This window comes from Coffea eugenioides, chromosome 9 (assembly GCF_003713205.1).
Source record: "Coffea eugenioides isolate CCC68of chromosome 9, Ceug_1.0, whole genome shotgun sequence".
Taxonomy (NCBI): Eukaryota; Viridiplantae; Streptophyta; class Magnoliopsida; order Gentianales; family Rubiaceae; genus Coffea; species Coffea eugenioides.
Window position 1 is genome coordinate 41,682,010 of NC_040043.1, and position 13,431 is coordinate 41,695,440.

The 13,431-nt window shown below is 36.0% G+C and overlaps 2 protein-coding genes across 2 annotated transcripts; one reads left to right on the forward strand and one right to left on the reverse strand.

Annotated features, from left to right (window-relative positions):
- Nucleotides 1-1,562: 1,562 nt before the first annotated feature.
- Nucleotides 1,563-4,457, reverse strand: LOC113783352 (beta-glucuronosyltransferase GlcAT14A-like). Its single transcript, XM_027329463.1, has 4 exons — nucleotides 3,924-4,457; nucleotides 2,971-3,046; nucleotides 2,776-2,891; nucleotides 1,563-2,404 (listed from the first exon to the last, which is right to left on the reverse strand). Exons 1-4 carry the CDS (start codon nucleotides 4,408-4,410, stop codon nucleotides 1,896-1,898), a joined length of 1,188 nt encoding a protein of 395 aa, XP_027185264.1. The 5' UTR covers nucleotides 4,411-4,457; the 3' UTR covers nucleotides 1,563-1,895.
- A 4,975-nt stretch (nucleotides 4,458-9,432) lies between these two features.
- On the forward strand, nucleotides 9,433-10,692 carry LOC113783109. The gene is made up of 2 exons (XM_027329146.1): nucleotides 9,433-10,301; nucleotides 10,410-10,692. The coding sequence occupies exons 1-2, from the start codon at nucleotides 9,690-9,692 to the stop codon at nucleotides 10,485-10,487; spliced, it is 690 nt and encodes a 229-aa protein (XP_027184947.1). The 5' UTR covers nucleotides 9,433-9,689; the 3' UTR covers nucleotides 10,488-10,692.
- The last annotated feature ends 2,739 nt before the right edge of the window (nucleotides 10,693-13,431 follow it).

Genomic DNA, 13,431 nt, shown 5'->3' on the forward strand with positions numbered 1-13,431 from the left:
ATAAACGTGCTTTTAAACTCATGTAGACATGGATTGTCATCATTAAATAATTAAGTTTTATAAACGCATGTCCTCTCATCAAATTCTTAGACTAATCCAAATGTTGCACGCCTGGAGGACATAAACAGTCTTAGCTCAGTGTTTAAGAAATGCTCATTTGATAATCCAAATGTTGAACATAGTAGTTTAAGTAAAAGATTGAGCAAACTTGCTCAAAACATAACTTTTGACGAGAAATTCTTAGATTTTTAATGTCTTAGTACACTTTTGTACAACTCAACTTGAGCCCTTGCTCAGCATGTAATCATACTTTGGTAATGAATAAAACCTTCTATCATTTTAGGCCAAAAAAAAAATCATGGATCTAGATATAGCCATGGTTTTCAAAATTGTCTGACTTTGATTTAAAAATCGATCGTTCCAGTTCTTCTAAAAAATGGAATATGAAGTGGACTTTATAAGGTAGATTATAGTTACGATTTTTGAATCTTTGATTCTGATTTTGTTTCGATTCCTGTTTTATTCTGGTTACAAGTTCGGTTATTTAAGGTTTGGGATCAGTATTGATTGGGTATTTTTCAAAAATTTTATTGCAATGATATATATATATGAAAAACTTTTATGTCCGATGGTTAAATATTTTTGAAGGTGTTCTTGAGATTATTTTTGAGAATATATTTTGAGTTTTTTTAGAATTTATAATATTTTTTTTAAAAAAATTAAAAATACGCCACCAACTACCGCCGCTTCCACCAGTAACCCTCTTTCCAATCGCAACCAGAGGGAGCTGGAGCTCACCACCAGAGAGAGAGGGTCGCGGCCAAAAAAAAAAAAAAAAAGTAACAGAATCCATAACATATTTGAATTTCACCCCAAAAAACGAATGGTCATTTATATTTCGCAGTTACGCTAAAGCCAAAACATCATCGGCATGGCATTCTTTCACATTTTATTGAAATCCAAAATGAAGCATAAGGCACAATAGCTACATTTCTTAGGCATAATTAGTACGTCAATATTTCAATCAATTGAGCTTTTTGCACATATTTACGACGCACTTGACAATATTTTAGTACCGAAGAAAAAAGTAACAGTAGTAGTACATAAATGGTAAAGTAAATCACATCCTTAAACTTAAAGCCCAACACGTGTCAGTGTAATTTTTTTTAACTCAAGGTGTTGCCACTTGCGAGACCAGCAACGACTTTGTCATCATTTAACAGAGACGTTATACACAGCCATATATTTAATAAGTTTGGAATTTTTACTCTTATTTGAATGTCTCCGCTAAGCCAAATAAGAACAGGCTCACAAGTCACAGCCGTAACCACAACTACAGCCTATGCGGTCTAAATCCAACTCATTTATCCCGCCACAAGTTGCTCGACTTTTTTCAACATTTCAGCACGGATTCAACGGTCAACCTTTTCCCAATTTTATTGCTTTCGGTCAACTTTTAGATTCTTAAACAAGTTCCAACGCTAGTACTTGTCCTTCTTTTTTCTCAAATAGGTTTCTATTCTGTGAAAATATAATTGGTTCAAGTCCTCAGGGCATGACTGTGAAGAATGCAGAGATACATGCATGATCGTGTAGCGCAAAAAGTTTTTCTAGAAGAGTTACCATGGGGCTAACTTCTGGGAACAGCAGCCATTGAGAACACCAGCTGATTTCTGGGAAATAAATAAATGGCTGCTAATGATTCGAGACACTAATTTTATATAGCTGACAAGAAGATAGAGCTAAAAGCGAAAACCTACACCTCAATTGACCTATTATCCACAAATTAATGGAATGCCTCCACTTTTGTTTTGTACAGGACAAACTACAGCTTTTTGTAAGTTTGCAGATTGAGTCCTAAAGCTTTTGAAGCAGTAGTTGCCAAGCATCACTGGTCAAGTAAAGTCGGACCTGAATGATTTGCTCTTCATTAATTTAAGAAGCAGCTGCTTAAACCTTCTTGCAGCTGGACCAGGCCTCAATATATCAACATCACCCCATTCCGAGCAAGAAACCCTGCCACTCCATGACCTTCCCAAGCACCATGCACCTGGTGCAGGCATTCCTTTACCACGATTGAGCACAACTGAGTCAATAACATCCATAATTGGATCATTTACTGAAAAATTTCCAGCAAAAGCTGCTCCGCTTGCGAGCATACTCCCAAAATCCATAGGCCTTCTGCTATGATGGCTTTCGGAACAAGGGGAGTTGCAGTCAGTGTATCGCAAATTTGAGTTGATTACAGTGCGAGAGAACTCTGAATTGCAAGCAAGGGTCTGGAAATAGGCTTTATGAGAAAGTCTAGTGTTTGAGAAGTATAATAGGAGTATCCTTGGAAAATTTTCCCATCCTAGGAGAGCAAACTGAATGAGTTTGTGATTGAGAATCACGTGTGGAGAACCTGGTAAAGATGAGCAAGTTTCAGAAATGTTAGTGTAGTGAAACAACTAAGGGACTTATAGAAAAGGCCATATAACTTATGATTGTCTTGGTGGTTCTCAACTTTTATTGCAGGATGGGAAATGACATGTGAAACAAAGAATAGCGGAGAAATGTGCACATTGCAAAGGGTCAAATAGCAACTTTCACAGTGGTTAATCCATAAGTCAGCAAGAAAAAGTTCCCTCCTGTACTAATTTGCTGATATTAATGAAATTCCTTCATGAAAGTGCTTGTCGGACAACCTCTAAGGGGCATGGATACATAAGTTGTCCTTCAAATCCATGATGATAGGAAGGGTTCAGGAAAATATCAAAAAGAAAAGGCGCGTACCTGTTAAAAACCTGAAGGCATTTGGTACCGTACGCTTTTCACTGCCCATGAACATTCTTCCTGCTGATTGAAGATAAAGGCGTGGATCAACAATCACGTCGGTAATCCTTTGATATCTGAAACATATGATCTAAACTTCTTATATACATGTTTTTGGATTAATAGAGCAGATAGATGGGGCATAGAGGTGCTTACTCCTGCATGGTGATGTTAGTCTCATGTTCTATGAAATTCAACTCTCTTGGTAAATATGACAAGATGTGGAGAAAATCTGCAAATATGAGAATATGATAACTACACTTCATCCAACATAAATTGACAGATTAGCTAACTAAACATTTCAATTTCAATCATTCGACAAAAATATGTTTACAGAGAGATTCTCAGGCTTATAGAAGCATATAAAAGGCCAAGGTGTTGAATTTCCTATTTGATGGGAAAACAGAAGTCTTCTTTTTTTTTTTTTCAAATTAACTGCTAAAATGACTAAAGGCACCAATTTGATTTTTGGACAACGTGCACAATCACTGGTTATGATTAACCACCCAAAAGAATCTAAAACTAAAAGCTAGACCTAAGATTGCTAGAAAAAGATTCAAGAGGATTACATCAAACTAGATGAGATCTAAAGCAATTACGAGGAATATGTATCTAAGCTTTCAATCCACTTAAGCAGTAAAGTATGCAAGTTTAAAACTTTGCTAACCTTAACATGCAATGACTGCAAATTTACTATTGAAGTCAACCCTCCTTCCACTATCATATTGCAATTAAGTAACTCAACACCATGTCCAACACAGGAAGTGATCAATAAGTAACAGATCATCTGAACATTAGATAAAATAAACAGTTACCAAGAAGCTGAATATCTTCATGGAATGAGCTGGTTGATTACTATATAATTTCAGCCAAAATTCAGATTACAGTGCAAGTAAGGCCATCCACTTCCAGATAATTCTAGTCTCGAGACATACGCTTACCCGATTAGTCAGGCTTACAAAATATAAAATGAATAAAAAGCGCAACAATGCTGCATATCTTTGAGGACAAGTAGTAAAAAATTATGATGGTAAAGGATATTAAGATAATGGCGGTAATCAAATGAAGACAGTGAAGTCAAATGAATTGAAAAAGACAGGCCATCATACCATCCTGAGGAATGAGAGGATAATCGGAAGCAGCAAGGTTAACAAACCAATCCCAGTCTTTTTTCCACCTCGACAAAATAGCCGCACCATGAAGAATCAAAGCAAGAGGAGAGGAGCCCTCTTCGTTTACCGGGTTTGACTTCTTCATAACATTCACATTCCCAGCTGCAACGAAGATTTCAACAGAACCCACAATTCTAGCAAGCTGATCCCTCTGCTTATCCGATGCACGCCGGTCAAGGTGCAACAGATAGTAGTTTCTTGGGTGATATGTGGCTTGAAGAAGCCTGAAGATTCTTGGGCCATCATTGTTAGTGCCGGAAATGAAGTAGGCTACTTTAGGCGGTGGAGGAAAGGGTTTTGGTAGCTGGGAAAAACGGTGGGGTTGGTGGTTGGCGAGTAGGCGGAAGAGTAGGAAGAGGGAGAGAAGGGAGAGGGGGAGGACAGTGAAGAGGGGAATTTGCCTGAAGAGGATTGCCATTGGCATGACTTGCTCGTTGACGGTTTTCTTTGGATTTTCAAGGAGACTGATGTAATGATGTAGATGTGCTCTAAAATCAAAGTGCTCTAAAAGTGCACTTTCATTTAGAAAAAAAAAAAAAAAAAAAAACGAGAATATGGCAGGTAGGTGTAGAAAAATGGCCCAGCTATTTAATTGGCAGATTTCCCAGGTAGGGCTCTGAATCGGATTGAAGAACAGGTAAAAAGATGTCGGCATTGACTCAGGGCTGTGGTAAAAATTTAAAAATTGAAGGAGATAAGATAACCCTTCCGGCGCATGAAAATCGCAACAGTAAATCAGTACAGAAATGCAGTAATTTACCGTGCATTCTTTCAGGCCCTCGAAAATTTTTTAGTGGAACACAAATACACTTAAAAGATGATGAAGATCTAAATCTACAAATAGCAGAAGGAAAGTTCAATTTGACGACGCAAAGATCTTGCAATTGGGAACATGAATTTCTCCTCTCAATTCTCTGTTAAACAGAGTCTGTTTTTCTATGCAATGACCAACAACGCAACAAAATGATTTGATTCTGTTCAACAACATGAATAAAGATTCTGACTTTCAAAGTTAGCGAGGATGGAAATGCAGAAAATCGAAGGTGAAATTAAAGAAACAGTTACTAGAGTAGTACAATTGATGAGAACAAGAAGCCCCCAACCCCAATTAAAATTTATTAGCAAATTTATTCTGTCTCTGCGGAACTGTGAAGAAACAGGATTACGGGTTAGTTATACTTTTTAGTATTTTGTCATAAATGCGAAAGATGAACGCTTTGTCGAGTAAGAGGAGCTGGAGCTGCTCCTATTCCGTACGCAGCGTTGCATCGGCGAGTTCCCAGACATGAGGATTTGAAACTTATACTAGAATTCCACTTTCATTCGGAAACTTTAATAAAACAGAGATCCCAGTTTTACTTTTAGACGCTGGCCCGACCAGTCAGAATCCTATTTCGTGCCCCCTTGACGGGATAAGCTCAGATATGCTGCAGTATCCGAACAGCATTCGAGGGAAGTTGGTGGATCTTGGCATGGAACGCGTTAGGCGAAAACTAGGTATCTGTTAGTTACGACATATCATTGAATTTTAAGGTTGCCACCACAATGCAGCTTCACCAATAGATTCACCCTTCACAAATTTCCATCCTGTGTTGAAAAAATTTCTTCTACCAAATTTTTTTTTATCATTGTGCGGAACAAATTGATCTCTTGAATTATAAGGGGCCTTGATTTGGAAGCCCTGTTTTCCTTTTGTTAGTCCAATAGAATTTGGTCTTCTGAATGAGAATAGATATTGGGGTGGAACCATGACTATGATTTTCTGCTCTGAATTCATTAAGGTGCAGAACTGGGAATCGGTTAACTGAATCCGCTTGTTGAATTCAGACAGAGGTTTAAATGTTGCAGTCAAGCAGTTAAGCTCCAGACCATTACCCAATGTGAATGCAAACCACAAGTTTTACTCATGCTGACTGCCGTGGACGAAAACAATCAACTGAATGCTTTTCTAGGAGTGAAGGTGCCTAATTGGAGTTGGTCATATTTAAGCTGTTGAACGGTTTACTTATATATTCAAGCAATAGAAAACTGTTGTTTTTCTATTGAATCAATAAGGAAAATGTTGCATTCCCGTGAAGATGCTCTTGCTGCTATATTCTCGGAGTTGAATTTAATTTTGGTTTTCGAGTAGAATTTTGGATGAGAATTAATGCTAATGTGGAATATATTCATTACTATGAATCCAACATCCGACTGTACTACGTCTTGACGTGATTGTGGGAATTACGTACTAAATTTGCGTTTGCATACTTCCAACACGATCAATTTAATGCTCCTTCCAACATGAGAATTTTGTTCTTTGACAGGAGGCGAATTTTCATAAAGAAATTCTTTAGCTTTAATTCATGTACAACACCATATGATTGCGACTAGGGATGTAATCGAACCGAGCTGCTCGCGAGCAGCTCGGTCAAGAACTTGACTCGAACTTGGTCAAACCGAGTTCAAGTCGAGTTTCGAGCAGCTCGATAAGGTTATCGAGTCGAGTTCGAGCATCCAGAAGTGATGCTCGAAGGCTCGACGAGCCTTATCGAGTATTTTAATTTTAATTATTTAATATATTATTATTATAAAATTACCCTTATACCCAAAAGAATTGTCGAATTTACGAAATGTTTCAAGTCATATAAAAATTTTAAAAGGGTAATAATGTCTTTTCGCTCAAAAATTATCAAAAAAATGAAATTTAATAACTCGAGCTCGAACGAGCTCGAGCGAGCTCGATAAGACTCGAATGGACTCGAGCCCATACGAGTCGAGCTCGAGTATTGCGAGCAAGTTTCGAGCTCGAGTTTGAGTTTCAATAATACTACTCGCTCGAGCTCGAGCTCGAGCACCCCTATCTGTATGTCGAGTTGAGCTCGAGTATCGCGCTCGATTGAGCACCCCTATCTGTATACTCGCTCGACTCGATTACAGCCCTAATTGCGACCCAAAATTAAAACCGCAATCAGCTAGTTCTTGCACTTGACAGGAGTGTGATTAGCTTCGTGAGAATGATCCTCGTCGCATCTTTTTTACACTGATTGATAACTACAGAGGCACTAGCTAAATGAGATCAATAACCATTAAAGAACGGCAGACCCAAAAGTGAGCTTGAAAACACCAAAAGTTAAATTTGCAGAAGCAGAGAAAAATCTATGTAAATTTCATGTAAAAAAATATCTACTTTTTCCGACCGTTAACTTCGTTGCCGGACCATGTAAGTTTCATAAAGCAAGTGACGCCCTAAACTAAATGTCATTCCTTCCAATCACAGCTTAAGCTCACTTTAAATTATATTTATGAAAATATTGAAGCCTTCTTTGGAGTTTATTGCCAAAATAACACTCTTGTTAAAAAATATTCCCAATGTGATTTACTTTCAAAATTTATTCCCATAATAATGTTATTGTTGCCATCTAGTTATCCTAATTACCATGCACGATAACAAGAAAAGAAAGTTCAAATCTAATTTAAAGTATCCAACATGAACTAAAAATTTAAATTTTTTTTTATTACAGAGGCACAAGAAGATTGCATAACTTTTAAAATTTCTTTATAATTATTTAAAATAAATTCTACCATTATTGACCTTGCTATTATTGGGCTCTAATTTTTTTAAAATGTATCAAACCTATTGCATATATATTTTTCAAAAAATAAATTTTAAAAATACAAAAGTTGCAACAAAAATTTCAACAAAAATTGTAAGCAATTAAAAAACTTCAAGACTGTCATATTTATTTATGTTATCATTCCTACTCCTTAAAAAGACACGAGAATAATTTTCATTTGCCTTGAGATTATCAACTCGAGAAGCATATTTTTTAGATACTGTTAATATAAATATTGATTTCTTAGAATTACGAGTGTGTTTGGATTGAAGATTATTTCACTTTATTTACACCTTATTTACACACACTGACTTGTATCATCAACATATTTTCGAATCACCTTTTTATCTCACATACATCATATCAAAAAAAGAGCTACAGTAAAAATATCTCAAATATACGTTTGACAAGGGAAAGATAATGAAACAAAAAAATGTGGGAAGATTTAGAAAGAAAATTGGAGAAGATATTAGATGGAAAAGAGATATGAAATGTGTTTTTATCTCTATCCTGACACATATGCTGCCTAAGTGGCAAAAAAAGGATTATAAAGGTAATAAATTATAAAAATATATTACTTTGGGTATATGTTTTGGAAGAAGAGTTATTTTGACAATAAACTCCCTTTAACAGGCGTAAACCTGGGAAGTGGGAAGGGCTAAGTGATCAAACCAACATAACAGATTGTGATTAGGTACAGTCGTTCGTTGTCCTGTGATTTCTATCGATTAGATTCCTAATAGATTAATTGAATCTTGGGTTTGATTTGAAGATAGATGAAAAATAATTAATCACATTTTCACTCAAAATCCCGTATAAGATGCCAGAAAGAATTGAAATTAAAGTCATTAAAAGATTATATATGTTTTTGGTTTAAAGAAACAAACATGTTTCAGTGTATCATCATCATCATCTTTTGTACGATTACTTTGAGCTTCTTCCCATAATGATCCCCTCGTCATCAAGATACAGATATTCTGAGATTCTTCTTCTTTTATTATATTCTTTGGTTCTGATTTTATGAGACTCTCAAAATTTCCATTAAGTATGAAAAAAAATTAACTCCAGAGAGAACTGATCGTATGAGGAATATTTACATAATGTGGATTTATAAAGACAAATATATGTGCGATCAAAATTACTTTTTTCAACAATTTAAAAAGAGAGCGTGTCTATTAGGGTTGATGCAATACCTATCTTCTAGGTTAAGGATTAAAAGCGTTGAGTTCCTCTAAAGCTTGGTGCCATTTCACTTTCCACCTTGATATCTTTTCAGTTGCACATTCCTCCTTTTTTTTTTTTTTTCCTTTTGGGATGAACTTTCCTCGTTTGACTAACAGTCGATACTGACGACAAAAATGTTACTTCAAAGTAATAATTAGGAGAAACGATACTTAAAAAGAAAAGAAAAGGATCCAATATTTTTTGGTTTCGAAAAATCACATGCCTTGGATTCTATGTAAATTCATGTACAAAAAGAATTATAAAATAATACCAAAAAAATACCATGTACTTTTAACAACCAAAAAAAAAATTGTTGAAAATTTAAAATGTCCAAGATAATGCATATGAGAGATATTTTACCATATTTGTATCAAACCTCGATATTTTTTTATGATAAAACCTAACGTGGTTTGACAGAAGGGTAAAAATGCAGCAAAAATAACGTTCAGGTAAAAAGTACTATAAATGAAAAACCAAACGCCAGACGACTTGGTATTTAGTGCCGCTGGCCGGTAAAATAACTACTCTCAAGTCTTAAGTCTTCTCCCTTAAGAAAGAAAGGAAAAAGAAAAAAGTCGCATATCGAAAGTGTCGGCCAAAACTCAAAAGCAAAGACACACTTCTCAAGCCAAGACCCCCGGCTTCCTCTGCTTATTGGATTCCCTAACGTGCAGCGAAACGATTGAAAAAGCTACTAAAGCAGTACTATTTTAGCATCTCAAAGCCAATCTGATCTCCAAACCGTCTCGAATTCTTGATGCATTCAACTACTTCTTCAATTCTTTCCTTTATATATACGTAGTGCTTCCTCAGTTCAACTCCAAATCATATATTCCCCATTTGCAATTAAACCACTAGCGCAGTTGACAAAACTTGATAAGCCATGGCTGCAGCAGCCTCGTCAGTGAGTTTGAAGCTTTTGATCGACACCAAAAGCTGCAAAGTCCTATTTGCCGAAGCTAATAAAATCACAGTTGATTTCCTTTTCCACGTCCTGTCTTTGCCAGTGGGAACTGTTATAAGGCTTCTGGGCAAGCAAGGAATGGTAGGTTGCGTGGCCAACCTATACGAGAGCATTGAGAGTCTAAACGAAACATATATACAACCCAACCAGAGCAAAGACACCCTTCTCAAGCCAAGAGCCGCTGCTTCCATTCCTCTCTTGTCCCTCGACGATGGACAAACTAAAGCTGTTTTCTACAGGTGCGGCCGTGGTTACAATTGCAACTTTGCGTCTGATGACCCCAAGGCAATATGTCCCCAGTGCAAGAATGCCATGACCAACAGCATGAAATATGTTGCTCCTCCAGCAGTGAAAGCAGCAGCTGCAGGGGACGAAGGGGGATTTGTCAAGGGTGTAGTGACCTATATGGTTATGGATGACTTGGTGGTGAAGCCCATGTCTACTATCTCTAGCATTGCACTGCTTAACAGGTTGAATGTGAAGGAAGTTGGTGCCCTGGAGGAGAAGGAGGTGATTCTTGGCATGAATGAGGTGGGCAAATCAATTAAGAACTTATTGTTTGTTGTTAATGTAGGATGGTTAATTAATTTAATGAAATGAGTTTGACAATATCATGAGTTTGTTCTCTCTTCACTGCAGGCATTGATGTTGCTCAAGGCATCTTTTGAGTCCAAGACGGCACTCACAAATGTCTTCTTGAAGAATACGGGAAAATGAAAGATGCTCTTGCTGTTACATTCTCGGAGTTAAATCTTGGTTTATGAAAATATTGAAGCCTTTGACGGGCCTAAACCTGGGAAGTTGGAGGGGCCAGGTGGTCAATCCAACATAACAGATTGTGACTAGGTGCAGTCGTTCGTTGTCTTGTGATTTCTATCGATTAGACTCCTATTAGATCAATTGAATCTTGAGTTTGATTTGTGAGATAGATTATAAATAATTAATCACATTTTCACTCATAATCCCGTGTAAGATGCCAGAAAGAATTGAAATTAAAGTCATTAAAGATTATGTTTTTTGGTTTAAAGAAACAAACATGTTTCAGCATATCATCATCATCATCATCTTTTGTACGATTGCTTTTGGCTCCTTCCCATAATGATCCCCTCATCATCAAGCTACAGATATGCTGAGATTCTTCTTCTTATATTTTATACATACATACATACATATATATAATATTTTTTTAAAAAATTTCGGTTCTGATTTTATGAGACTCTCAAAATTTCCATTAAGTATGAAAAAAATTAACTCTCGTATGAGGAATATTTACATAATGTGGATTTATAAAGACAAATATATGTGCGATCAAAATTACTTTTTTCAACAATTTAAAAAGAGTGTCTATTTTTTTTTTTTGGGTCAAAAGCATTTGTATATATTTCATTTACTAACTTGATACCACAAGCTCAGTTACAAACTGGGTAACTACCCAAACGATCCTTTTGTGCGCTCTCTTTGAGCCGCATGGGAAAGTTTCCTTCTCTAACTAGTTTGACTTTGACAGCAAACTTTGCTAGATTGTGTGCACGTCCATTACTTAGTCTATTAACAAAAGAAAAGGTACATTTGTCAAACAGACTTTTCATGTTTTGTATGTCGTCTAGTGAAACAGTAACTCTGGAATCTCTGGTGCTTTCTTCCATTATCATTTCCACTACAGCTTCCTCACCAGTGGTTCACTGGTTTTCCTTGCTGCTTTTGCCCATGCTTTTATTATCCCTGCTTTCCAGTGCCTTGCTACCCCTCCAAGTCCACATTTGTCCATTCCTGCTGAGAATGCAGCATCTGTGTTAATCCTTATCAAGAGAGTGTGTCTATTAGGGTTGATGCAATACCTATCTTCCAGGTTAAGGATTAAAAGCACTAAGTTCCTCTAAAGCTTGGTGCCATTTCACTTTCTACCTTGATATCTTTTTAGTTGCACTTTCTTCCTTTTTTTTTTTTGTTGGACGAACTTTTCTCGTTTGATTAACAGTCAATACTAACGACAAAAATGTTACTTCAAAGTAACAATTAGTAGAAACGATACTTAAAAAGAAAAGAATTGGATTCTATGTAAAATGCAAAAAAAACTCATTTCATGTACAAATAAAAAAAATTATAAAATAATACCAAAAAGAATACCATGTACTTTTAACATCAACAAAAAAATTTTGTTGAAAATTTAAAATGTCCGAGACAATGCATATGAGAGATATTTTATCATATTTGTATCTCACCTCCTTTTATTGATGTTAATTTGAGGAAGAATATATTTAACAATAGCAAAGTTTTGAATTTAGTTAACATGATGAGATTCCTTTTTTAATAAAAATGGGATATTTTGAAAACTTATTTTTACTTCCCAAAAAGAAAAGAAAAGAAAAAATTGCATTGCCAAATGTAGGTGATATGAGAAGTTCCGGTTGAGAGAAGAGAAAAAAAGATGAAAGAAAATGTAAATTTGAAACTTTCGATATTTTTTATGATAAAACCTAACGTGGTTTGACAGACAGGTAAAAATGCTGCAAAAAATAACGTTCAGGTAAAAAGTACTATAAATAAAAACCAAACGTCAGACGACTTGGTGTTTAGTGCCCCTGGCATGTAAAATAACCACTCTCAGTGTTAAGTCTTCTGTGCCTTTGGCTTGATGGTCACGGTCAAACATCAAGGCTTGGTGGTGCTGGGAAGTTAAGAGTTGAACCTTATCTCGAACCAATTTATCATTATATGTGACTGTCTTTATTGGTTTTTTCCGATGAAACTTCTACTTATTGCAGTTCTCCTCTCCTTATATTAGGATAGATTAGATTACAGAAACATTAATGTAACGAGAAAAAAAAAAAAAAAAAAAAAAAGGTCTCAAGTCTTCTCCCCTAAGAAAGAAAGGAAAAAGAAAAAAGTCGCATATCCAAAGTGTCGGACAAAACTCAAAAGTAACAACATCTACCTCAGAAATGCAGTAATTTACCTTGTACTCTTTCAGGCCCTCGAAAAAATTTTAGTGGAACACAAATACACTTAAAAGATGATGAAGATCTAAATCTGCAAATAGCACAAGGATAGTTCAACTTGACGACGCAAAGATCTTGCAATCGGCAACATGAATTTGTCCTCTCAATTCTCCGTTTTTCTATGCAATGACCAACAACGCAACAATAATATGATTCTGTTCAACAACATGAATAAAGATTCTAACTTTCAAAGTTAACGGGGATGGAAATGCAGAAAATCGAAGGTGAAATTAAAGAAACAGTTACTAGAGTAGTACAATTGATGAGAACAAGAAGCCTTCGACCCCAATTAAAATTTATTAGCAAATTTATTCTGTCTAATATTGCGGCGAAAGTATGAAGAAACAGGATTACGGGTTAGTTATACTTTTAAGGGGTCATTAGTATTTTGCTATAAATGCGAAAGATGAACACTTTGTCGAGTAAGAGGAGCTGGAGGTGCTGATTGCACCCAAAACTCGAAATTTTGCGTAAATATATGTTTCTACGCAGCGTTGCATCGGCGAGTTCCCAAACATAAGGATTTGAAACTCACTAGAATTCCACTTTCATTCGGTAACTTTAATGAAACAGAGAACCGAGTTTTCCACGCTGGCCCAACTAGTCAGAATCCTATTTCGTGCCCCCTTGACGGGATAAGCTCAGATATATTGTAGTACCTG

Bases quoted from the DNA above. Each gene is read 5' to 3' on its own strand.
- LOC113783352 (XM_027329463.1), bottom strand. From the start codon at position 4,410: ATGCCAATGGCAATCCTCTTCAGGCAAATTCCCCTCTTCACTGTCCTC. The intron at 3,047-3,923 runs GTATGATGGCCT...TCATATTTGCAG, and splicing joins TCCTCTCATTCCTCAGGATG to ATTTTCTCCACATCTTGTCA. The intron at 2,405-2,775 runs GTACGCGCCTTT...CATCTTTACCAG, and splicing joins TGCCTTCAGGTTTTTAACAG to GTTCTCCACACGTGATTCTC.
- LOC113783109 (XM_027329146.1), top strand. From the start codon at position 9,690: ATGGCTGCAGCAGCCTCGTCAGTGAGTTTGAAGCTTTTGATCGACACC. The intron at 10,302-10,409 runs GTGGGCAAATCA...TCTTCACTGCAG, and splicing joins TGATTCTTGGCATGAATGAG to GCATTGATGTTGCTCAAGGC.